Below are 26733 nucleotides of genomic sequence, written 5' to 3' on the forward strand. Positions count from 1 at the left end.
TATTTTAGGTGATGAGGACACAGGTTTGTCAAGGGATTTGAAATTCACTGGAATGAGCAAATGTCTTAGAAAACTTCAGGAAAAATAAGAGAAGTCAATTAAAACAGAAGAACTAACCTTAGTTGGAAGCATAAGAAAAATCAGTAAAAATAATTTCTTTTATTTCCTTTTCCCATGGTAAAAATGCTCCCTTCATTTTTTGGCCAGATAGCAAACAGTGTGCTATAGGGTTTTATTGCTTTGTCTTGGACTTACTGTTTAAGTCTTCACTTAGGCTTCCAGACTTGCATAATATGAAACCTTGAAGCACCAAAGGCAAAAGAGCAACAGTTGCAAATACAATTTTATTTGATTAGAATGAAAACCAGATGCTATCGAACCAAACTCAAGAGCAGCAGACAGTTGAGCAAAATGGAATAATCATTAGTCAGGACATCAGGGGAGCCGGGTTCTAGACCTAGTTCTGCATTACCTCACTACATCATACCCAAGTCACTGAACATCTCTAGGCTATAGTTTTCTCAACTGTATGTTGAATGATCACAAACTGACTTGAGATTCAGTCCTAAGATTCCTAATTAGAAATGACTTCACTGAGAGAATTTCAACAGCACCTTCTTATCAATGTGCAGAAGTGGTTTCCTTCTTTGCCTTTCCCTGGAAGAAAACCTCAGCCAAAAACTCAAACTAATTATCACATTTTCTAATATTCTTGATTAATGAGGGTCACATTGCAAATTCACCTTTCGCTCAGTTGGTCCAGAATCTAGAGTTACAGATGGGAAGGACCACATGCTGTGTGTACTTTGGCAGAAGGACTGTATGGCCTTCCTCCAAACAGAACTGTTGTCCCAAGGATTCTCAGAAATGAGCAAAACCTGCTGGCTTGGGGACAGCCAGTCCTCTCCTTGCCTCCCCAGGGATTGAATTGAGAGTTTTGAGAGCTGCTTACTGGAATCCCTTTCTCATCTACTAACTTTAGAATCTCTGCCCCCTCTCTGACACAGTTCTACCCCAAAAAGGTGGCTTCCTGGGTGGCTCTACTTCTTTTTAAGTGGCATCTCTCCAAGAAAAAATTTAATAAGACAAACCAACATTCCTACATTGCCAACATCAGTCACCAGGTCTTAAACCTGAAGCACAATCAGGCAATAACAGCATGCTATTTGTTTTTTCTCAGGATGGGCCAAAGTATAAATAAACACACACACACACACGTATACATACATGCATGCTAATGCATTTTTATCTATGTATATATATGCAATTTTTAATTAAATTTTAAAGCTACAAAATATGATGCATAAAGCCAAATTAAATAAAAGAATTTTAGAAACTTAAAATATTAAGGACCATGACGTATTTGAAACACCAAAATGTATTTTAACTCAACTTAAGTACAACAGAGGAGAGGAGAATGAAAATGAATAGAGCTGAAACTGGCTGCATAGCTGACTGAACTCCTAAAGGATTCCTCAGGCATGCCTTGATGAGCCACCCCCATAAGAATTCTATCTTCAGGCTCTCTGCAAGCTGCTGCTACTTTCCTTGATACCTCATGAACTGGGAGCCATTTTTCTCAAGTTCCTTCTTATTTGTGCCAAACTCTTAAATAGATCATATAAGGTCAACAGTTCTTTTTTCCTCACTGATCCCTCTTAATTAAGAAAAGGGAATGAGTCTTAAACACCTGTGTTTGTCGTGCTAAGTAACGTAGATTGGAAAGTTCTTCCTAGACCAGCTTCTCACATTTCCTCCCTCAACCACCACTGATACAATTCAAAATATGGATGAGAACAAACTTTAAATTGTGCTTGCAGCTATTCCAGTATGAGATGCATCTTACAGAGCCCAGAGGAATCATTCTTTTTTCTTAACAGCTTTATGAGATAAAATTCACATACCAGTTCTCCTCCTGTGTCTTTGACTTTCACACCATCACCACACTCATTACACTTCTGATAATAGATATGTGGGGTTTTTCCTCCACCAAGCAATTGTCTGTGACACTAGTTAGGTATTCTACAATTTAACTCAATTCTGGCACTATCTACCTGCAGACAGAGTCAGATCCCACAAGTTAAGGGCTCAGTCCCACAAGACTGTCCCCCACTCCTCCCCACTTCAGATGCCAATAGCAAGCCTGGTTGTCCCCCAAGCTTCTGACACATAGGACCTTCCCAGGACTCCTCCACAGGGTCAATTAATTTGTTAGAGCAGCTTACAGAACCCTATAAAACAATTTATGGTCGTTAAAAAACAAAATTCAGCTGAGTAAATCTGCAGATTTAATTGGCTTGATTCAATGATTTATGAATCAGGGCAGCACCCCATCTAGCAGATAGAAAGGAGTTGAGAAGAGCTACACAAAATGGAAGACTTTTATAGGCAAAAGAAGGTAGGGCAAAGAAGTTTCTAGCAAAAAGTAGATCATTTCAGGCAAAGTCACCTTCTTTTGAGGAAAGGCATGGGTCTATCAGGCAGATTACCTCACTGGTGCTAACTCTATCATTCCAGATTGGCTGGTTGAAGGTCACATTCCTGGGGAAGGATGAAACTGCAGTTAGGTTGGGTATTAAGTGTTGCGTTTTCTGATGTGGGGCTTAGCACAAGTGACTCCATTTTGGTCCTGTTGTTTCTTTGTTTTTAACACTATTTGCTAGTTTACAATAAAATTATCTGTTAAAGGGTATAGTTGAACATCCAGTTGGGAGAGAGGAGTAGGGCAAGATGTATGAGAAGGGTACCAAGCTTCCATGCCTCTCCAGGACATGCCATTCTCCCTGTACTTCCATGTGTTTAACAACCCAGAAGCTCTCCTAACCCCATGCTTTTCAGATTTGTATGTGGGCCTCATCATGTAGGCATGATTAATCATTAGCTCCATTTCCAGCTCCTCTCCCTCTCTGCAGAATGGAGGATGAGGTTGGAAATTCCCAGTTCCTAATCATACCTTGGTTTTTCTGGTGACCAGCTCCTATCCAGGAGCCCACCAAGTATCACCTCTTTAGAACAAAAGATAGTGATATCACCGGAAATTCCAAAGCATTATGGAGCCCTATGTCAGCCAGGGTCACAGATAATATTAGAACAAAAGATGTCTTAGTGCTCTTATGACTTAGGAAATTCCAAGGGTTTTAGGAGCTTTGTTATTAGGAAATGGGGGCAGAGGCCATTATATTGACATTTTCTTTTATCTCATCATATGTAACCCAGTATTACTAAACTTTTTGACACAGAATACATATTCTTTTTTTCACAGACTACATATTAATATCTGTAAGAATTTGGAAAACTATTAGCATCTTGGAGAATTGTTTTCATCTACCACAAAACAATTTCTTAAATACTTGAGTTGTACTAAGCTAATTAATCTCTATCTCTTCAATTTCTTCATGTGTAAAATAAGTATAATAATTATATCTATGTCACATGGTTACCATAAATGTTAAAAAAATATAACATTAACACTAAATATAGATTAGTCTTGATTTATAGTAAATAGTATGTAAACATTATTAAATTCAAAAATTTTTTGTTAATAAAAACAGTATTATTATAATTCTATTAAAATATTGCTATTACTCTTCAATATTAGCTCTCTATAAGAATTCCTTTACTGTATCATACTGAAGGACGTAGGCCAAGAATGGCATTAATTATGTACTAATTTATTTCATAATCTGCTTCCAAATTTTCTGCTGGTTTTGTAAGTCATGAAATAAATATAAATCCAAATGTTATTTCATGTTGAAAGCCCAGAACAATACGTGAGTGGGATAGGGAGAACCTAACAGAGACAGGGGCTGAGTCCTGGCTTCCAACCCTTTCTGGATGCCTCACCAGAGATTAGAAAAAAATGGGCTTCCTTTCAAGTAATTTATCATGAGTCAAAAATGTCTCAGAGAGGAATTTCTTTCATATAAGTGCAGTAAATTTTAAAGATTGCTCTATATCAATTGAATTCTTGAAAACTACTTTGTTTCTAGGTTTCATTTTCTGGCAGGAGAGCCCAGAGGAGAAGTCCTTGATAACTCTTTCACTGGAGGAATATGTAAAACTGTCAAAAGCAGTAAAGCAAGTAATCCATACCGTGTTCCGGCCAATCTGGAAAATGTCAGCTTTGAGGTATGACATTTTATCATAGTGGCACTCCACCGTCAATGGTGATCATAAGCTAAATTCCCAACAAAAAATTAGTGACGAATGAAGGAACAGAATAAAGAAGGTAAGGAACATTTTAAATCACCTGTTATGTGTTGGTGTTTAATCCTTCTTAGTCCAATGACGTCAGTGTTACTATCATCAATTTATAGATGAAAAAACCAAGGTAACTAATTTGCCCCAAGTCAAACAGATAGTAAGTAATGGATTAGAGATTCAAGCCCAGGTTTCCCAAATTCTGGAATCCATGCTTTCTCCAGTGAACATACTGCTGTAACATCTCCCACAGTTAAATGGCTCGATTTATTCAGAAATTTTTCCTACCCTAGCTAGATCTCTCAGGTATCCACATAATTTAGACAGGAAAAAATGTCTGGCTTCCAAAACAATCAGAATGAATCTAAGTATAAAGAGGGTAGTTCTGCTCACCTTCCTTCCATTTTATTAGCTGATTTGGTTTTCTGCTTGTTTTCCTGAGTGGTAACAAGCAGCAAACGGCATACTCCCAGAATCCACCCAGTGCCTTTAATACGATAAGTGCCCCATACTTGTGGAACTAAAAGCAAACAATCTAGTTCTTTACAATTAAGATAAAAGAAACAGGAAAGACAGAATTTCAATAGTGATATCCATTTTTACAAATTTGACATCCTCAACAAATTTCAAAGATCTGATGATTTCTGAGACTACTTCGTGGGATAGTTCAGCAAAAGTCATTCAATTCTTTCTTTAAAAATCTTTTATGTACATATAAACACAGGCATTTTCCAATATGATAAACTCAATTTAAAACCATCCAGTATATCTGAACAGGTGTGAGGAATGTCCCAGGGGTTCAAATGACCAATCCAAATACCTTTTGGGAGATTTACCTTGAGAAATCTCATCTCTGTCTGCAGGTAAAATCCACAAGAGTAACAACTGACCCCTGACCAGGTAAAGATGATAAGAGCAGAGGGTCCACCACCACCGAGGGAGGTGGAAAAGGTCTTGTTGGTATGCAAAATAGGAACTCAAAAGAAAGATTTTTCCAAAGAAATAGTAACATCAAAAATGGCACTACTCTTAAGATGTATTGAGCTGAGTTTGTAGCCAAGAGCTAAAACCCAAACATTTACATACAATATTGTTATGTTAGAGAGTGCTTTCCAGCTCTTAAAAGACCCAACTGTAAGCTTATTTTCAAAATACACTAATCTCCAAAAAGAATAACTGCCTGTATACTCAGCAGATTTACAAGTAACAAATGTTAAACTCAGCAAATGAGATTAAATAAAATTTGGGCCTAGATAACACCTTACACTTACATACTTCAGAATTTACATAGTACTTGCATATATGGCTTTACTTAATTTTCATAACAACCTTCTCAGAGAGAGAGAAAATTGTTTATATCCATCTTACTCATAGGAGATTTAGGCTCATCAAAATTAGATAACTTACTCAGAGTTATGTAGCAAGTAAATGGTACAGCAGAATTACAATTCCTGGCTCCTGGCTTCTGGCTCCTAGTCCTGGGCTGCCTGCACTAGATGAGACCTTGAAAGTACTATCGAGAAAAATATTAACAACTGTGCAATGTGTGCCGGGTCTGAATTCCTTTCATAAACTATCATCTAAAAGGAGTCACCTGAGAGGTTCACCAATGGTGTGCTAGAGCCAGCTCTTCTGGCTGGGAGCCAATTATTACATTTTGGGGAATTTAAAGCTGATTATCTTAAATACAGTCATTATTAAGTATATAATCTTACAATTAAATAAAAATATTAAAAGTGCAGGTGATAATTACCCAAAATGTATCACTTCTCACTTTGCTGCATTTTACCATTATCTATGCTCTTCAGGTTACTTACCTCTACTGTATCTGTATCAGGAAAAAACTGTATAATAATATATTACTGTGCATCTCTTCCCAAGTTCGACTTCAGGGGTGTCGTGTAGGTAGCTTGAAGTCGGCTGTGGCAGGAAGATGTGACCTCCGTTCCCCCAGCCTCCATTAGCTCTCTGCTATCTTGCCCTGAAAACGCACCTCCTTTCTTCCAACACAAAAGTAAAAGTGTTAGCATGATCTTAGCCCCAAGGAGTTATCAGCCCACAAGATCCACAGGTAGTCAAGACAGGCTCAGGGAGAACTTCACAATAATATGTAAGAGAGGAATTAAAACCTTTTCCCCAAAGTTTGCCTGACATGTATTCCTGGGATAATTCAGGAAAACGAACTTTATCAGAGCTGTTCCTTATACACCACTAAAAGAACTCATCTGGCTCCTTTCAGGAGTTGCCTTGGCTTTCTGTATTTGCTTTCATGGAACAGCATTCTCATTCTCCATGTCTCCATCTCTATTTCTCTCTGTGTGTCCTAGATGTACTTACCTCCTAGTTATCTTTCAAATCCACCAGTTTCTCTGTATGCAACCACCACTCCCCTAGAGCTGGCCATTATCCCATCTCACTTGGCTTATTGCAACAGTTTTTTAAACTGCTTTCCTGGCCTCCTTTTTAGTTAACCGTAGTTAGCGTGATCTTAGCAAAACACAAATGTGATGCTAACACTCCCAATTTTTCATTCATTCAATTAGTATTTTTAAAGTACTTAGTACATGCAAAATTTTGCCTTTAGAATTCAAGTCAAATACTTTAGCAGGGCATACAAGGCCTCCCTCCAGTTTCCCAGTTCAGTGTTTCATTACTGCTCAACTATAAACCAGCCCTCCCATCAAGCTAATATACCTGGTCAGATTTACCTGAGCTCCTGCCCAGGATACTCAGCCCCCTTTGTTATCCGCTAATATCTTCACCTTTAGGCTGACACACCTTTTCTTGTGCAAGAGTAATTCATAAAACAAAGTATTGGTAGGTGCATTTTTTGGAAAAATCGTAAAGAAATGTCAGCAACTACATTTAAGTAGGATTGTATTGCTTTATTGTTAACTGAAGACCTTCCTTTGTGGCCATTTTAAATGTTAGTTAATACACACTGTAGCATCTGAAAATAACACTGAATTTTTGACAGTAGTTTACCGTTGACCAAGACTTTTTTGAAGCTCAGTTATTTTGTCTTTCCTCACTAACTGTGCAAGCTGGTTAGTTATGATGCATGGTTGCCTCACAGTGCATTTTAATATCGAATTTTTTAAACCAAGAAGGGATTTTTCCACTGCAAAGTAGACAAGTATTAAATACTCTTCAGCCAATTTATTTTGCAACTTCTTAAAAAAATGTACCCAACCCAGGTGAGGGCGGTGCCGGAGTGGCGGGCATCAGGGTAGCCGACTGGGGCAGCAGGGGTGAGTGATGAGCACCCCCTGGCAGGAGCAGCCCCGCCAGCGCCCAGACCCAGCGCTCCGCAGTGTCACCTCCAGCATTCCCAACTCCGCCTGGACCCAGTGCCCACCTGCAAGAGTTTGACTGCTCTGGGCACCTCAAACCAGTGGAATTGATAAGGAAAATATTCAACACAGCCGTCAAAGTTAGCAAACCGCCTTTTTCCTCCGGATACAATGACACATTGCATGGAGGAGAGCAAAAGCTCAGACGATTGGATGGACATAGTGACAGTTCATCAGGGGAACAGCCGTGTTACCATTTCTTTGAACTGGTTTATCCAACTTTGTGGGTCCTGCCGGCTGTGTCAGGGAGAGGCCGTTAACCCTCATTGCGCTGTGCTGGGCAAAGAATATGTGGAGTCAGAGAATGGGCCAACCATGTACCCGCCCTGGGACAGCATTTTGATGCACACATCATCGAGTAATGCAGGTCACCGTGAAGGGCAAGAATGTGGACCTGATTTCCAAAACTGCAGTGGGGCTCTACTTCCTGGCCCAGAGATGTAGGAAAAACAATGGGAAGACAGACATGTGGTTAGAGCTGAAACCTCAAGGTCGAATGCTAATAAATGCAAGGTACTTTCTGGAAATGAGGGACACAAAGGACATGAGTGAATTTGAAACAGAGGGCCTCTGCTTTGCATCACCACCGAGGAGCCATCAAACAGGCCGAGGTCCACCACGTCAAGTGCCATGAGTTCACCACCACCTTTTTCTCACAGCCCACATTTTGCTCTGTCTGCCATGAGTTTGTCTGGAGTCTGAACAAGCAGGGCTACCAGTGTCGACAATGTAATGAGGCAATTCACAATAAGTGTATTGATAAAGCTATAGCTAAGTGCACAGAATCAGCTATCAATAGCCGAGAAACCATGTTCCACAGGAGAGGTTCAAAATTGACATGCCACACAGATTCAAAGTCTGTAATTATAAAAGCCCAACCTTCTGCAAGCAATGCGGGACCCTGCCGTGGGGCTGGCCAGGCAAGGCCTCAAGTGTGAGGCATGTGGCATGAACGTCCACCAAAAATGCCAGAGAAAGGTGGCCACCTTTGTGGCATAAATGAGAAGCTAATGACTGAAGCACTGGCAATGATCGAGAGCATTCAACAGGCTCACTGCGCAAGAGATACTGACACATCTTCAGGGAAGACCCAGTGGAAACTGGCCTCCCATACTCCATGAAGGGTGAAGCAAAGCTGCCATATATACCAGTAAAGGGGAAAAGAAACCCTCAGGGAATCTCCTGGGATTCTCCCTTGGATGAGACGGAGAAAATGTACCATCGTCCAGAACCTGAACTGAATGTAGAAAAACCATCTCTACATATGAAATTAAAAATTGAGGATTTTTATCTTGCACAAAATATTGGGAAAAGGAAGTTTTGGCAAGGTCTTCCTAGCAAAGTTCAAGAAAACCAATCAATTTTTTGCAATAAAGGCCTTAAAGAAAGAAGTCGTTTTAATGGACGACAATGGTTGAGTGCACCATGGTGGAGAAGAGGGTTCTCTCCTTGACCTGGGAGCATCCGTTCTTGACGCACATGCTCTGTACATTCCAGACCAAGGAAAACCTCTTCTTTGTGATGTAGTGTCTCAACGGAGGAGACTTAATGTACCACATCCAAGTCTGCCACAAATTTGATCTCTCCAGAGTAACGTTTATGCTGCTGAAATCATTCTTGGTCTGCAGTTCCTCCATTCCAAAGGAATTGTATACAGGGACCTAAAGCTAGATAATATTCTGTTAGACAAAGATGGACATATCAAAATAGCAGACTTTGGAATGTGCAAGGAGAACATGCTCAGAGACGCCAAGACAAACACTTTCTGTGCGGGACCTCTGACTACATCAGCCTGGAGATCTCGCTGGGTCAGAAATACAACCACTCTGTCGACTGGTGGTCCTTTGGCGTCCTCCTCTACAAAATGCTAATAGGTCAGTCACTGTTCCATGGGCATGATGAGGAAGAGCTCTTCCACTCCATCCTTATGGACAACCCCTTTTACCCCACGATGGCTTGAAAAGGTGGCTAAGGACCTTTTAGTGAAGCTCTTCGTGAGAAAACCAGAGAAGAGGCTGAGCATGAGGGGAGACGTCCGCCAGCACCCTATGTTTCAGGAGATCAACTGGGAAGAGCTGGAAAGGAAGGAGACTGAGCCGCCCTTCCAGCCCAAAGTGAAATCACCGTATGACTGCAGCAATTTCGACAACGAATTCTTAAATGAGAAACCCCGACTGTCACTGGCTGACAGAGCACTGATCAACAGTATGGACCAAAACAGGTTCAGAAACTTTTCCTTCATTAACCCAGAGATGGAAAGGCTCATATTCTGATTCGCCTCCCCAGACACACAAAGGAATTTGCCTTCTGTGAACTTGTTCAAACGACACTCCTTGGTTCCTTTTCAACTTAGAAAAGAAACACTGGTCGAGGGGAGCGCTGAATAGGTTTTTATGGGGATTCTTCACAATAAACATAACGTGGAAAAAAAAATGTACCCATTGTTCCGTTCTTACCAGCATAACCATAACAGGGATTTAATTTACACTGATGTTCAAGTCCCACTGTTTTGTTTTTTTTTCTTTCCTTCCCAGACCCAGTGAAACTGTAACCCCCCACCAGGCAGAACCAATCGATTATCTGTCCTCTGTCTCCCAGGCCAGGCCAGACCAGTAGAGGGCTGATAGCCAACATCTGAATTAGCTAAGTGGGTGGGAATGGAACCAAAGCCGAAAAGACAGGATCCCACCACCCCATCCGTCCCCCAACCCCTGCCCATTTCTAGGCTCTATTTTCTGAATGATACCATTAATTAGATTGCAGATGGTGTCAGATTCACAGGTAAACTAAAAACAGCCCTCATTGAGTATCATCCCATTAAGTCTCAGCTTAAGAGTCATTTTCTTGCTGGAGTCTTTCCTGGGTTTTATAGTTATGTGTGCCAACTTCATTGGCCCCACAATACTTCCCACATTGACTTAAGTGTCTGTGATTGTCTTTCTCCCCAGCTGAACTACTAACTCTCTGAGGGCAGGACTAACACTATTCCTTGACCTCCAGCATAATGAGTCTTCAACAAATAGTTATTGAATGTGTAAATGAATGAATGATCATTGCATTATATTTTCACAAGTATTTCCAATATTTCCTTACTTCTGTCTTATTTCATGTGGATTTTTCTCCAGGTACAAACTGAAGAAGACGATTTTGAAACAGATTTCTACAAGGATTTAATTCCTCTTGAAAAGAATGAAAATCAACAAGCCTCACATTGGGGGGAACAACAGAGCACCTTCCGCATACCAATTTTTTATTCCTCAAAGAAAAGTCAAAGCAACTCCCATAATTCTGCCTTCAAACAAGCTATTCAAGCCTCCCACAAAAAGGTAATGAAAATGGTTCCCAATCTTTTTCTTTTTTTTGACTTTTCAGCCCATGGGTGCCTTGTTTCAACCAGATTTTTTAAATTAAGGTATCATTGATATATAATCTTATAAAGGTTTCACATGAGCAACATTGTGGTTACTACATTCACCCATATCATCAAGTCCCCCTGACCCACCACATTGCAGTCACTGTCCATCAGCATAGTAAGATGCTATAGAGACATTACTTATCTTCTCTGTGCTATACTGCCTTCCCTGTGATTCCCCTACATTTTGTGTGCTAATCATAATGCCCTTTAATCCCCTTCTCCCTCCCTCCTCCCCACCCTCCCCCACCCCTTTCCTTTGGTAACCACTAGTACCTTCTTGGAGTCTATGAGTCTGCTGCTATTTTGTTCCTTCAGTTCTGCTTTGTTGTTATATTCCACAGAGGAGTGAAATCATTTGATACTTGTCTTTCTCCGCCTGGTTTATTTCACTGAGCATAATACCCTCTAGTTCCATCCATGTTGTTGCAAATGGGAGGATTTCTTTTCTTCTTATGGCTGAATAATATTCCACTGTGTATATATATCATGTCTTCTTAATCCATTCATCTACTGATGGACACTTAGGTTGCTTCCATATCTTGGCTATTGTAAATAGTGCTGCAATAAACACAGGGGTGCATATGTCTTTTTGAATCTGGGTTCCTCATCTTTTATTCTTTCTTGAAAATAACACCAATTCCAGCAGTCATGCATCAAAAGGGGAAAGGTATTTCTATCAAGTCAATAGGATTTCTAATACAGATTTAAACAGATTTTGTTTTGTTATATCGCATTTCAAAGATTATGGAAGCAATATGTATAACATGGATTCCTTTTTATATGTATTGGCTGTGTTTATGGTTGTGTTCTGTTTATCTTAACTTGTCTTGTTGTTTTAGGTGTATTTCCCATAAACAACATGTAACAGACTTGTTTTATTAACCGACAGTCTTAGGTTTTCCTAGGGAAACTCAGCCAACTTAAATTTAGTACACACTGGGACATAATGGATCTCTGGCAACTTGCTGCACTGATGGACAGTGACTGCTTTGGGGTATGGGTGGGGACTTGATAATATGGGTAAATGTAGTAACCACATTGTTGTTTCACGTGAAACCTTCATAAGAGTGTATATCAATTATACCTTAATAAAAAATTTTAAAAAATTAGTACACACTGAGATACTTGACATATTTCTTACATCTTAATTTTTCTTACTCATTTTACTTTGTTGTTCTTTCTAGTTTCTTTTCTTTTACATCTTTGTCACATTTCATTTACTCCTTCTTGTCCTTTTGGTCATTTTGGAAGTTTTACCAATCTTTTGAATTCTGCTTGTAGTTACCTTTCTCTAGTTAAGAAACATAATTCAACCTATGTTTTTCTTTTATTACATGATATTTGTATCCCCCTAAAAGACATTTTACTATTCCCCACATGCCATCCTCACCATCTTCTTGAGAATGTATTTGCTTGTTCATTTCCCCATCTGTATCATTACAGGCCTCCCAAACCTCGTTTTATTACAGGTTGAGTTTATTCTCCCCGGTTCTTGTCCCTGCTGCAACAAAGAATTGAAAGGCAGAGACACAGTAGCAAAGCAGAATGAAAGTTTTACTTAAATACACTCCAAGGGAGGAGAGGACAGAGTCAAGGCAGACAAGGGCAGGAAGGGAAGCTCTTCGAACTCCCGCTCAGCATTGGGCAAATCCCTTGCCAACTCCTAAAGCCAGGGTCACCTGGCATCCAGTGTCCACTTGAATCTGTATGGCCTGGGAACTAAGTCCCTACCACCCCATGATTTGGGGGAGCTGCAGAGCACTGGATGGAGTGAGATTATGTTCTGAGAACTTCCCAAAGGCAGAGAAAGGAGATTTTCAGGCAGGCTATTAAAGAGAATGATTGTGCAGCTGCAGGCCTGTCCGGGTCACCCAGGCCATGGGAACTTAAAGGCTCAAATCAGAGCTTTCAGTGACCCCTCCCTACTTATCTGGAATAGAACTGAGAGAGTGACACACCTGAAGAAAGGGGAGTGCAGGAAACCTCAGAGAGGGGCATGCTTAAGGGTTTAAGGTCTGGGGTTTTATACTGCTTTTTGGGTAGGAGTCAGCATAAAGCATGATGTATACTTTGACGTTTTGTCTCAAGTTTTGTCTCAAGAATAGGGTTATTTAGGTGACCGACTTTTAATAAAACAAAATCTGTTTAAATCTGTGGTCTGGATTTCAGCATTCTTTATCCACATAGGTTTATTTACACTTTGGAGGTTCTGTCTCCTCTCCTGGTTACAAAGTTACTTAACTAAGGGGCTGGAAGAAGAGGAATAACAATGTATAGATTAAGTTACAGAATAAGGTGAGCCTTTTTAGCAGGCTAAGTAGATTTTACCATGGCATGACCCTCGTCTTATTTCCCTCTATACCTCATGGGATAGGGCAGCAAAGTCCTTGATTGATTTGATTGACTTTTCTCTATCTGGGGAATATCTGGACATTCCAAGTCACTCCTGGCCTTTGAAACTTCAACTAGTTAACTCATTAACTCTGTGAGTCCTCTCTGGCTCTCTGGTTTTATCTGGTTAACTCGCTGAGTCCCTTTTAATGGGCTTTACTGACTTTATTCTCTCTCCACCCCTCTCAGTCTGTCTTTCTGCCTAACAGTTTTACTGAGATAGTTCAAAACCTTTGTGTTCCAAGTTATTCTTAGGGATCATTTTGTATTCATTTATATATTATATATGTTTGCTTATATTCTGACTCTTATATTCTCTACTTAGAAGATTCCTCCCATAACACTTATAAATTCCAAGTTCATAGACTGTATTTTATATTTGTGTTATAGTTTATATTATGTATTTGTGTGTGTGTGTGTGTGTGTGTGTGTGTGTGTGTGTATTGTGTGTATCCCATTTACTCATTGCCATTCTTTTCCTCTCAACTTCCCGTTCTTGAGACCCTTGGTCTCATTTAGTTGTCATATTTTTAATATTTTCCTCAGGTAGCATACATGCAAATTATAGTCCCTAAATCCTTATATATCTAAAATACCTGTCTATCCCCTAAGCAATAAAGATAAACAAAGAATATCTTGGCTGGATATAGGATTCTTGATTTCTATAATCTATAATCTTGGATATAGGAATCATAGTCTTCTCTCGACAGTTGGTGGATATTACTCTACCATCTTTTTTTTTTAGGGAATATTTAGGTTTATTGCATACATGGAAATACAAGCAGTATAACATTTATTACCATGTAAGTCTAAGAACAGATCTATAAAGACAGGTCACAGGAAACACTTACTCTACTATCTTTTAATTTCCATTGTTGCAAAGAAAAAAAAATCACATGAAGAGCTGATTTTCTTTCTTTTGTTCTGTCTGGAAATGTACAGTTTTTTTATTCATAGAATTTAGGTTATGTCTAAGTATTAGACTTTTTTCCTTAATCTTTCCAGGAATTAATGGACTCTTTCAATATGTAAAGATACATTTTCATCCATTAATCTTTCCTCATCTATTCTTTTTTTCCCTTGATTCAAGTTAAAACTCCTGGATAGGTTTTCCAACTCTTAAATTATTTAAATAATAGATTTCTATTAGATATTTTTAAACATTCACAAGTGTTTTTTAAAATAGTGTCTGTTCCTCATTATAGCCATTACTCCAAGTCTTCTTTCCAAAAAGGTGAATAGGGAGACTGAGACCTGAATCACAGAACCTGAGAGGGAGGAAGTGAAAAGAATAGACATAGGTACCAATTCTGGAACCAACGGGACCAGCACCTGGAAGGCACATTTATGGCTTTTCCTGTCTTTACCATAGTACTCCCATATCTTTATTTTTTTATCCATTCATAGATTTATATAAAATATGAGCCCTTATAGCACTTTACAGATCAGGTTCCTAAGCATTTCAATTATCCTGAAAAGAACTGTAAGGGGTTATCAAAGTAGATATTTTTAACATCATTTTTCAGATGAGTAAATAGAAGTCCATATATTCATTTGTAACTCAACAAACATTTATCAAATACCTGCCAAGCTAAGTAGTTCCTGTGATCTTACAGTGAGTAAATGCTGTAGCTGGGAATTGAGATCACTTTGTCTGAATTTTTCCCACTATTCACTACTTTACACTTCAAGCTATTTACTTATTCACTCATTCATTTAATAATAATTTCAAAAAACTGTATAAAGAGTACAGCTTTGGTGGACATGTTTAAAAAAAGGGAATAAAACAGATTCTTTTTAAAACATAGATTGTTAGCTCATTTTTGAATGAACTATGGGTCATATAGTATCTCTCAAACTTGCCAAATTATATTCTTAAAATAAGTTAGCTTCAGAATTACTAGGAATTCAAAATACATATCCCCAGGCCCTTCCCTTAATTTACTGACTCACAATATCTGGGATTGGGCATGTGATTCTGGCTTTTTTTTTAAGTCCCCAGCTTATTTCATATTCAAGATTGGAAATAACTGCCTAAATACAGTCGAAGAAGGGGAGGGAAATGGAGATATTGAAACATGTAATATGCATACAGATGATCAATCTCAACATTAAGATTTGCCTTACAGAATTGGTTTATAAATGTTTCAGACATTCTAGAGAACACTTGTAAAACCCGTATCTGTACAGCTATTGTTTGATCCTCTAGTGATATGCATGCAAGTGGAACTATTTCAGGCTATTCACAGTATCAGGTTGAAACATACGGAACTGCTGATGTTCAACCATTTTTCACTTACAAAACTGTGCAACCCATAGTCCATGATTAGCTCTCCACAGAATAAGGAGATCTCAGGCTAAACAGAAGATGCTACTGCAACCTCTCTTAGTCTTCAAATAATGAAAACAAGGTACCACAAATTTGAAAATCAATCTAAACTTTCAGTTGAACTAAATGGTTCATTTATTTATTTTGTCCATCATGGATCAGACTATACATTTTTTGGGCAGATTGTCTATTTCAAAGTCAAAATGCCAGTTATCTCAGTAAGATTTAGTGCTTTTCTGAGTTATTTGTAAAATGGAACCCACAAAAAGATGGTTAGAATAAAGCAAGATCTCACAGAATGTTGAAATAGATCACATATGGTTAATAACCTATCACGTAATTTTTTAGTTTAAAATAGCCAGTTCCTGCCATCATGCACTGACAAGTGGATCACCATGGAGATGCCTGTGCTAAGTTGGGGTACCAAAATTTCCCTCATATTTTCCACAATTTAATTTTTAAAGCAACCTGGGAATTTTGAACAGCCCATTTCAGCACCTATATTTGAACAGGCATTTCAGATACAGAGTCACTGTGCTTCTTAATGGGAACACCATGCCCCTCCAACTCTTGAAAGCCATGGTTCTGTGACAAATGTAAGTATTAAACTTAAAAATAAAATTAAGAGACACTTAAAATGTAAGCTTCACAAAGGCATGAACTTTATTTGCCTTATTCATTTCTGTGTCCACAACATCTGAGATAGCTAAGCAGTAACTGCATTGAAGAATGCAGGAAGGACGGAGGGAGGGATAAAGGGAGGAGGAGAGAAAGAAAAAGAGAGGTAGGGCATGAATTGTGACTCTCAGTTCTTGTGATAATTTTTTTCTTTTGTGTTAACTGTCATTTGAGTGCCATAATTATGTCATACAGGCAGATAGCTGTCTAATAATTTATAACTACAAAAGGTTCTTTAGCTAAAATATGCTCCTTTCTCTTTCTCTATTACTCAAACACTACAATTTGCTATAATTGTGAGATCAAATAAAAACATACAATTAAAGAAACAATATACATGGATACAGTCATAAAACTCAGTGGCTGTGTACAAGGACAATTTATGGGAATGAGATATGAGGCATAATACCAACCACTTAATCTAAATTGACCTGGCATACCACGAAATGATTTTTTAAAAACTCAAATAGTTCTGCTTATGGGTGGAGGATAGGGAGTATAAATAATTTCGATTCATTTTACCCAAGTCATTTGAATCTTAGTATTTGGATTGAAAGGGGTGTGAAGTTTCAATTTCAAGAGAATTTAAATGTTTTTCTGTTGTAGTGACAGAATTTTGACATGAATCTCAGTTGCATTATCTCCAATTAAAAATTTACACAATCCTTTTACAACTATTTGCATTAGCAAGGCTTTCTAAATAAAAACAGCAGAGATGCAGCCATGACTGACATTCAAGAGAGAAAGATTTACTTTCCTGATAATTGATCCCTTTTTGGTGCTTCATTCTCAGTCTCACAGTTGACATTATTGAGATAATCTGTTCTGTTTAGCACTGTGAACATCTCAGGAAAGGTACTGGAAAATAAAAAGAAAATTATAATTTTGTGTGAAATCTTGCAATAGGGAGTTAAAATTGTAATACCATGATTGGAATGAAGCTAATGATAAATCGATGATATTTAAATGCTGGATGTCTCAAGTTTCATTACCTTTAATCATCTTTTTTCTTACTCTTTTTCTCTCTTCCATGTAGGATTCTAGTTTTCTTAGGATCCATAAAGTGATAAAAGTCTTAAACTTCACAATGAAAACTAAAGATCTGCAGCTTTCTGATGTCTTTTTGAAAGCACTTAACCATCTGCCTCTAGAATACAACTCCGCCTTGTATAGCCGAATATTTGATGACTTTGGGACTCACTATTTCACCTCTGGCTCTCTGGGAGGAGTGTATGACCTCCTCTATCAGTTTAGCAGTGAGGAACTGAAGAACTCAGGTATGCCTTCCTCAGCCCTCATTTTTTATAACCATCACAATAGCATGCAATGCACTTTGCTCTTACCCTATCATTTTAATTGTTCTTTATTAACCTTATTCAGACCCTGCTTTACTTCCAAAATGGTGTGAAGAACAACCAAAATAAAATAAAAGTAGGAAACTAGGGTCAAAAAAAGAAGGGAAAAACAAATATGCTTCACCTCTTGGTTTGGGCATTAGATTTGCCTCTGGATTTCCTGACATCTAGGAACATACGGTGGTTAACCTAAAAAGAGAAATACTTGCCATTACCTCAAATAACACAAAATTTGTCCTGGAACTAAATTCTAAAAGAAAATTTACTTACAGCATTTTTATAGGAGATAATAAAAAGTTTATAGAACAATAATTATAGCAAGTTCACTAGCAGTCTTTTTTTATTTTTTACATGATTTTTAACTAAAAGCCAAGGGCATAAGATGAAACAATAATTAAGGTCTTGACAGAGGACTAAGTTAATGTGGGCCAAGTTAGTAGGCACTGACTGGTGATAAACCTGAAAGCAGATGAGAAGCACTTTCATTTGCAACTTTATATCTTGTGGTAAAATCAGTGATATTTTTCAAGAAACCTTGGTTTGTAAATAAATCTTTGTTTCTTAAGTATTTTCTTTAATTGCCAATAGCAATTATTATTACAGCTTAAGTATCTTTTGGATAAATTTGTTTCAGACTCCTGTGACATGACACAGATTCCAAATGATGATTCTATCATGTGTCTCTTGAGAACATGGTTAAGAAATTGTGTGGTACCCAGAACTCAACTGAGGAATTACCCAACATAAATAAGAAATCTTGACCACGTAACTTTTATACAAAAGGGACCAGGAATTTATTTTAGAAGACAGCACGAGGCTGACCCAAGAGTCATAAAAGGGTCAATTCCTGTTTTTACATCTCATTATGGCAAATCCTGTTTACTATGGCTACCCTGAGACTTTCCAAACTTTGAATGACCAGATATCCCTCATGACCAACTTTTTAATAGAGGAAATGGGATAAATGTCTTTGAGAAGGACTTTTGAGTAAGAGAGTCTTAAAAATGTTTACCCGACAATTACTGAAATCCCACAAGTTTATGCTGTGATGGGCTTTCTACCCTGCCTGACCCTTATGTTTCATTTCAGTTTCCTTTCCACGGGCGCAATGTTTGCAGTTTGAATTTGATGTCTTCTTCCACTGAGAATAACATCAACATTAATGATGAGCAAGAAAGGATGGGAGAAATCTTGGCCCCTGACTTGGTTTCATCTCACCCTTGGGAGGAAATTATTCTGGGCACTGCTGCTGTAGCCCAGAGAATAATTTCTCACTGGATGAGCTATACTCATCATGCATTCAGAGCAGAGCCTCTAAAGGCTTAGTGCTCAGGTCAGCTAAAGAACTATGTGAATCTTTAATCAGCCATCCAGCATTTTAATAGTTGAAGTCTCATAACCAAAATCAAGAGTGGTGAGCTGTGCTTTCCCACTCAAACACTCTCACCTTCCACCTCTTTCTCTATAATAGAGGTTGAGACTGACATATACAAAGTAAGGGAAAGAAAGGGAGTTTCAGATGTGTTAGGAAACTGCAAATATATTATTATACACATGTACACTCTCTATATAGTATTATAGTCTATATATATGTATATTCAATAACACATTCTTATTCAATATTCAATATTCAACTATGTAATATATGTTCTTATATTAAATACATATATATATATATATTTGTCTGAGTCATAATAATAATAATACTGGTGCACAATTTTAATTGTGGTTAAGATGAAGCACCCTCAGACTCAGTAAGTCTCAATAACATAAATTCTCCATTGGGCATGTTTACCTGTTTTTGCCCACTCTCTGGATAATATATATTCTGACCTCTACCTTTTTATCTCCTTCTATTCCTTCTCCTTTTACCTAGCTATAACATGAAACTAGAGTATAGGCTTAGTTTTACTTGCTTTAATCAATAAGAATTATATCCCTTGTTATTAATTTTGAAAAAGTGACTTGAATATTTCATAGTACTCTCTCCCTCAAGAGTAAAACAGAATTTAATTGCTTTTTGTTTGCATCCCTCGATTTGTTCCTCTATTGTTCAGTGTACTGTAGTCAATTTTAAACCTTCAAATAGAGTTGACATTGCTTCAGTGTGCTAGGTGAAAAAGATTCCAGGAATACAGTGAAAACGTTAAACAATGCAAGTATCATAATATGCAAGATGGTGATTTTAAACTCCTTATGTTGAGAAGTAATTTTCTGCTCTGAATTAAAGGAGAAATATTCACCCCATTATTTACCAATATGACATTTTTTTACTAACACTGTTTACCTTGGCCCATTTCTGAAATACTCATCCCATGTCACAGCAGATGGACTCTCAAGTTTGAGAGGATGAGTGCCACAGTATCAAGCAACTCCTTTGTCACTATGAATAGAGGTCAGGTGGACAGGGACAGGACATGCTGTGGGGAAGAAGAGGCTTATACAGAAATTCACTGATAAAACCTTGATATTTTAATCACTGCTTGACCAACACCATGGCTCATAAGAGGGAGTCATCATTCAAATCTTCAAGGGTTCTCCTATAACCCTCAGAAAAAGAATACATTTATAGCCACATAAAGTTTAGATGGTAATTATGTTATAGCTAATGAATTGGTTGCATAAAATTTAATTTTCACTTAGAAATAACAAACTGAATGAAAGAATAAGAAAAGAATAGGAGTTGTGCATGAAATTCCTAACGTAGCCTAGGCTATTGACTGACCTGCTGATAAGAGCAATACTACCTTCATTTTTGTTAAAGATGCAATGTAAACATGAGGGCTTCAAGCCAAGAATTTTTTTACTCCCAACTAGTAACATAACTTCAAATGTGTCAAATTACTGAAAACCTATTACAAAACTATGAAGAGGGCAGACTCCACTCCCAATCCACCCAGCCTCATTTCTCAGTAATCTGTGCCTTCAGATTTCAGTTTCAGTGTCACATCCAAACAGTGCCTCAAGCTCCAAAAGCACTCTCTGCTACCTGTTTTTACCCGCAACACCAAGAATCAGTGATGACAAACCACTGGGCTTTAAGGAGCTGAAGAGCTGATACTAACAGCTCTGTCTCTCTTGAGCTTATCTTTTGCAAAGCAATTTTTAACTAAACATCAGAAAAACTTGATTCTAATTCTGGTGTTTCAGGTAGGGAAACTGTTAAGGAAAAAGAAACATTGATTGTCTTCCAGTCACCACAGATAGGCCGTACCTACTCCACCTGCAATAGCCAGCCCTGGGTCTCCGCACTGTGTGCCCCTCAGTCCCTGACATACACATAGGTTTTGAATTTTGAAGCCATTGAGAATAATGGCAAACATTGTGGTGGGAAAGAGTAACTCAGATGCCAAAATCTTTAAATGATATGCATGGAAGTTCGGTAAAAGACAAGAACAATGAGGACTAATGGTATTAGAAGTGGATGGCCTGAGCCTCAGAGCATCAGGGTTTTTACAAGACTTAGAAAATGGGAGAGTCATCGATGAAAGTGCTGCTTGGGAAACTAGGAAGATACCAGCTCAAGGTCTCACACCCAACGGGCCTGGGAAAAAGGCAGTCTCGACCTCCCTTGCAAGACAGCAGGGGAAATGTATCAAATACAGGCTTGGATTAAGGTAAGGAAAGAGAATAGTCAGGACGTGGAAAACAGGAGTTCATAGGTCAGGAAGTCAGTATTTCTGAGAGCAAAACAAAAGGGTTTTAGAGGCAGCCGTGGAGTGCGCAGCTCAGTCAGGGAGAGGAAGTCTAGACGAGTATGAGAATGAATCAGGGAAGAAGCGATATCAACAAGATTGACATTTTAGGTGACGAATACTTAGAGAAGTGGACTCAGGTCTTGCAGAATCACTGTGCCAGAAAGAAGTCCTGACACCGAGGCACCAAACAGAGCATGTGTTCACCTCCTCATTGGTGCGGCTGTCCAGTGGCAGTGGCCAGCAGGACAGGCAAGGGCAGAGGTTCATGGTGTGCAGGCAACAGGAAGACGCCAACATGATCCCTGCAGGATAGGGCACAGAGACGCCATGTGAGCTTCTTAGGGCCAGTGTGGAAAGGGGAGATGGCAGGGACTCACAAATACCTCCTCTCTTCAGGATCATCTCGGGGCCTGCGAAGGGCAGAATCTCTTAAGTAAAAACTTCCTCCCTAGCTTACTGGAGGTGGAGACGGTGGAGGCTGATATCGAACACCTGCAGCTCCCGAAGTGCCCAGAACCTCGCTCCTCTCCTCTCCGTTCTCAGTGGCACCTTCCCAGGGATGTTTGTTTGTCCTCCCTTTCCTAGGTTTAACAGAGGAAGAAACCCGAAATTGTATCCGGATTGAAACAAGGAAACGCTGGGGGTTTGTTAAGAAAAAAAAAGTGGAACATAGATGCACCACTAACAAGCTGTCAGAGAAGTATGAAGGTACCGTTCTCTCCTTACGAGCTTACCTAGGGTATCCTGGGGCTGGCAGTAGTCTCAGCACCGTCATGATCGTGTTGTTTTTAACTTCTCATTTATTTTATTTCTCTACCTCAGAGCCCCAGATGTGGTGGGAGCAGAGGAGTAAAGAAAATATTATTAGCACTACTTAGAAGGGGAAATGGTTAAAATTTTATTTTCTACTTAGGTTGTTTAATTTAATTAACATTTGTTGGTTCTTCCCAGGGGCCAAACTCAGTATCAGTCATTGATACTGAACCAGGCCTTCCTGTCAAGGAGCTTACAAAGTGAAGATACACACGAACAACCATTAAAAATACCGACTGATAAGGGTCTAAGAAGCAACAAAGCCAGAAACCTGAGAGTTGTCCTAAGATTTCTCCCTCTTTCTAGCCTGCACATCCAATAAGTAATCCCTCTACTTCTTTATTATTACCCGCAGTTATCCCCATCTCTTGGTTTCCGTGGGCGTGTCCTCTGGTCATTATTTCCCACATGGATTTTACCACAGAGCCTCCTTCCCCCTAGCCTTGCCTTCTTCCAATCTGTTCCGTGTATTTTCTGTGAGAAGGATCCTCTCCAATAAGACAAGGCAAACCTTACCATGAAACCCTCATGCTTTAACCATGTCATGGTTTCACATAGCCTTAAAGATAAGTTCCTGCCTCTCTCTGCCTAGCTTACCTTTATGTGGCCTCCTAAATAACTCATGCTCTCTCCTGTGCCTTCCCATTATACGTAATGTATATTCTTCCTCTGTGGAAAATTCTCTTATTCCTTTACTTTGCCTGACTTCATTCTGCTCAGAAGAGAAGAATGCAGAATCACAGAAACTTCCAAAATATGAGGCTTATATTCATATGGGGAGACAAAGAACAAATGAAAATGTAATATTTACTATAATTATAAACAGATAATTTTAAATACCAGAGTGTAGAGACAGTCTACGTGTTGGTACCCATGTTAAGCATAGGCAGAATGGAAAGAGCTGTTTTGACAACTATGTATTTGTGGTACAGCAAAAAAAGTAAAAGGGAAAGAGAGCAGCATGCAGAAAGGACCAATAACCTGGTAATACAAACCAAGAGTGGTTTTATAATACAAACCAAAGGATACATATTCCATGTCAGTGTTTCATGCATTAGAATAATTTAACAAGAATGCAAACTCAATAAATGAAGAGACAAAAAGGTTAAATATTAAAAAAAATTAATTGAAAAGAGATTTGAAAACTAAGGTGCAGAGACAAACATTGAAAAATCTCACCATTATAGGTATAAATAAATTAGACACTGCAAGGACAAAATGGGATTGTTTGAAAATAAAATTAATAAAGCTAATATCACATATGGGAAAGATATAAAGTAGTTAACAATGAATGCAGAGGAAGAAATTCATATATTAGCAATTATTAAAGGAAAGCTTTAAAGGAATGACAAATGTCCCTAAAATAGAGATCCCAAGAAATGAAACATAAAAGTTATTTTAGAAAATAATTATTTAAGAACATATCCCTGAAACAAAGGAAGAAACTTCTCTTGATTATATGTATCTGACATATTGTTCAAATATACAACTTCAGAATAAGTTCTGATTAATTTACTAAATACAAAGGTTTAAAAAATGAATTCTTTAAGTATCCTGTAAGAACAAGTCTCTTGCAGAACAACAAAATCTGCCTGGCCTCAGACCTTTCCATAACAAATTTCAATGCTACAAGACAATAGAAGAATGTCCACAAATTTCTGAAAGAGGAAAAAAATGTATTTATTTTTCAAAGGTAACAGACTTCTCAAGACATGAGAGAATCCTGGGAATATACATTCTTGAGGACTTAGTGAAAAAAAACCTGTTCAACTTTAAAATCCATCCAACAAAGAGATGAGAAAATGTCCAATAAGAACCCATAGTTTGCAGCTTGTAGGAATAAAATGAAGATGCAGCAAAATCAAAGACGATTATGATAGTCTCCAAGCTAGCTTGTCAACTACCCATCACTGTTCAGTGGACTCAATGCTAATATTCCTGAACTGCATCAGTTCCCCAACTCAAAACCTTTCAGTGTTTCTAGAGAATGCCATTGTTTCTCAACCTAGAGAATGAAGTACAGTGTCCTTGGCTTTACATCCAGATCCTCTTCATTCTGCTGCTACTAGTCCCCACCCTGAACCTTCAACTTGGACGCAGAGTGATGCCTGTAGGCACTACCTCCAGAGCTAAGCGCATGTGCCCTAGGACAGGTCTTTGCCCATGCTGGAAAGGCATCAGCTCCCAGTCACATCGTACCTTTGCTTCAAATTCCAAGTTAGTGCTCCTTTCCCAGTACCACCCCCTCCAACTGCCTAAGATTACAGAATCCTTTCACTTTCCTAACTCAGGAATCATTCATTGTTGTACCACTCAGTAACACTTAGCAAAACTGTGTGATTTATTGGTCTTTCTGCTTTCCTTTCTTTTTCTTCCCTCCCTCCTTCCCTTCCCTTTCTTCCTTCTTTCCCTTTCATCCTTCCTTTTTTTATTTCTCTACAGTTTTGCTAGTATTTTTATGTACCTATCCTGTCTCCTCATCAAAAACCACATCCTTTACATTTCTGTCAGTCTTTGGTGCCTAGCATAGAAGATTTCTAAACAAATGTTTATTAATAAGAAAGGCAATTTGCCTGAAGTTAAAGACACATTTAAGAGCAAAGCTCACTCCCAAAACATAGATTTGTCTATTTCTAATCCTGAGCTGGACTTTCAGATCATTGGACTTCCAAATTTTTCAAATTTGAATGATGTCATCAATTTTTTTGAGGATATAGCCTTAGTACATGTTTACTTACTAATAAATTTTCTAAATGTATTATTCTAAAAAAATTATATGCACAAAATATATACAAATAAAGAAAAGAGAAAATTCTGAAAGATAGCATATATGAAATAAGCAACATTTTTTGTTGTCTTGCTCATAATTATAAATCAATATTTCATAAAATCTTCAAATTTTTTATCTGTTCGCAGGCAGCTTTGGTATCAATCTCATGTGGCTTATGCATCACTTGCATTAGAAGGAGAAATACTGTTCTTCCTTCTACCAGCTTCTTTGCATATGTTTGCCCTGTTGGTATTGTTTTCAGTCTGCATTTTCTTTCTGGAATCTTTTTAAGCCACTTGTTCACTTGTAAGAGTTAGTTTTGGTCAAAGTTGTGAAGAGAATAGCTAACAGACTTAATATTCACTCTTTCATCAGGATCCGATGCTTATCATATATAAATTTTACTAGTGTCAATCTATTTATAAAATACATGGTATCAATCCAAACATGAACTACCCATCAGAGCACAGCCGATCGGTACGCAATATATTGGTAAATACTAACTTCTCTTCTATTTTTATATGGAAAATAAATACAAAGACCTGTCAAATTAATTGTCTTCTTTTACCATATGCACCTCACTTTGAAAAGGATCATCCTACATAGGGAGGGTATTTCACCCCTTGTTCTAATCATTTTCGACTATCTTTCCATAGACTTTATGAATGGGAATGTTTAATCCTTCTGTAGGCACTGCAGAGCAGACACCAAATTAATGCCATAAACTATCACCCATATCACAAGCCTCCTTTGCATTTGAATCTATTTCTCATGACAATTTCCTGTTACTCAGTTCCTACTCATATTAGTTAAAGACATCATTGGTGAAGAGGAGTTATTTTGAAAATTTGGATAGAAGATCTGTGCTATGTACATTAAATGCCTCTAAAGAAACATTGTGTCACCTCTTAACTTAAGACTTAATTTTTTTTCCTCTTTGGTTAGTTGTGTTTTTGCACCTGTCTTTAATCCTAAAATCATTCTGCCAACTTTCTTCTGTAATTGGAAGTCTTCAGCATAGCAGTCAACTGACTGGAAACCAGAAGCCATGTGGGTTATGTTATTCCAGGGGCCCATGCCATATATGAATATATATAAGAGCAGGAGGTTTGGTACCAAAGAGCAGGGGCAGAGTAGGGCTTCCTGCTCTTGCACCCCAGCCTCACCCCCTCAGGAACCTTGTGTTCCAGGCCAAATGACTTCTATCTCCCATGCCATTTTTTTTTATAATACCTCCTTCTCAGATTGTGAGAATCACATAAGATAATGTTTGCCAAGTGTCTGGACACAAGTTGCTTAGTAAATGGTAGCTGTTGCCCTGCTATTATCATTTCTATTATGAAACTCCCTGCAGGGACCAGGAGTGTTTTCTTGCTTTTCACTTAGCTTATTTAATGCAATGACTGTACCATCTACTTCTCCCTCTTGTACAAATAGGCTTTTCTTTAAGGCTTGAATTTTCAATAAAAATAGTAATTTTCTCGACACACCTTGCAGGTTCGTTCTTGCAGGGAGCAGAGAAATCCATATCCCTGGTTCAAGGCGGGAGGAGTGAGTATGCAGCCGCTTTGGTGTGGGAGAAAGGGAGCTCTGGTCCGCAGGAGAAGGTGTTTCCGGAGTGGTTAGAGTCGGTGAAGGAAAATCCTGTTGTGATTGACTTTGAGGTAAGATTAAAAAGTATTAAGTCTAAGGGACCTAATGCAGGTTTCTTGGGGCAGAGATTGCACATCA

At 38.4% G+C, this 26733-nt stretch overlaps 1 protein-coding gene and 1 pseudogene across 3 annotated transcripts in view; both read left to right on the forward strand.

The window, feature by feature from the left end:
• C6 (complement C6) overlaps positions 1-26733 on the forward strand; it is a 61236-nt gene that overhangs the window by 14271 nt on the left and 20232 nt on the right. For all 3 annotated transcript variants that reach the window (XM_036910878.2, XM_036910879.2, XM_036910880.2), the window contains 5 exons: positions 3990-4128; positions 10679-10879; positions 17403-17643; positions 22005-22127; positions 26500-26666. In XM_036910878.2, coding sequence (XP_036766773.2) covers positions 3990-4128; positions 10679-10879; positions 17403-17643; positions 22005-22127; positions 26500-26666 — 871 coding nt within the window. The remainder of the gene's footprint in view (positions 1-3989; positions 4129-10678; positions 10880-17402; positions 17644-22004; positions 22128-26499; positions 26667-26733) is intronic.
• LOC118925217 (protein kinase C theta type-like) lies at positions 7462-10672 on the forward strand (annotated as a pseudogene).

Source organism: Manis pentadactyla, chromosome 2 (assembly GCF_030020395.1).
Source record: "Manis pentadactyla isolate mManPen7 chromosome 2, mManPen7.hap1, whole genome shotgun sequence".
Taxonomy (NCBI): Eukaryota; Metazoa; Chordata; class Mammalia; order Pholidota; family Manidae; genus Manis; species Manis pentadactyla.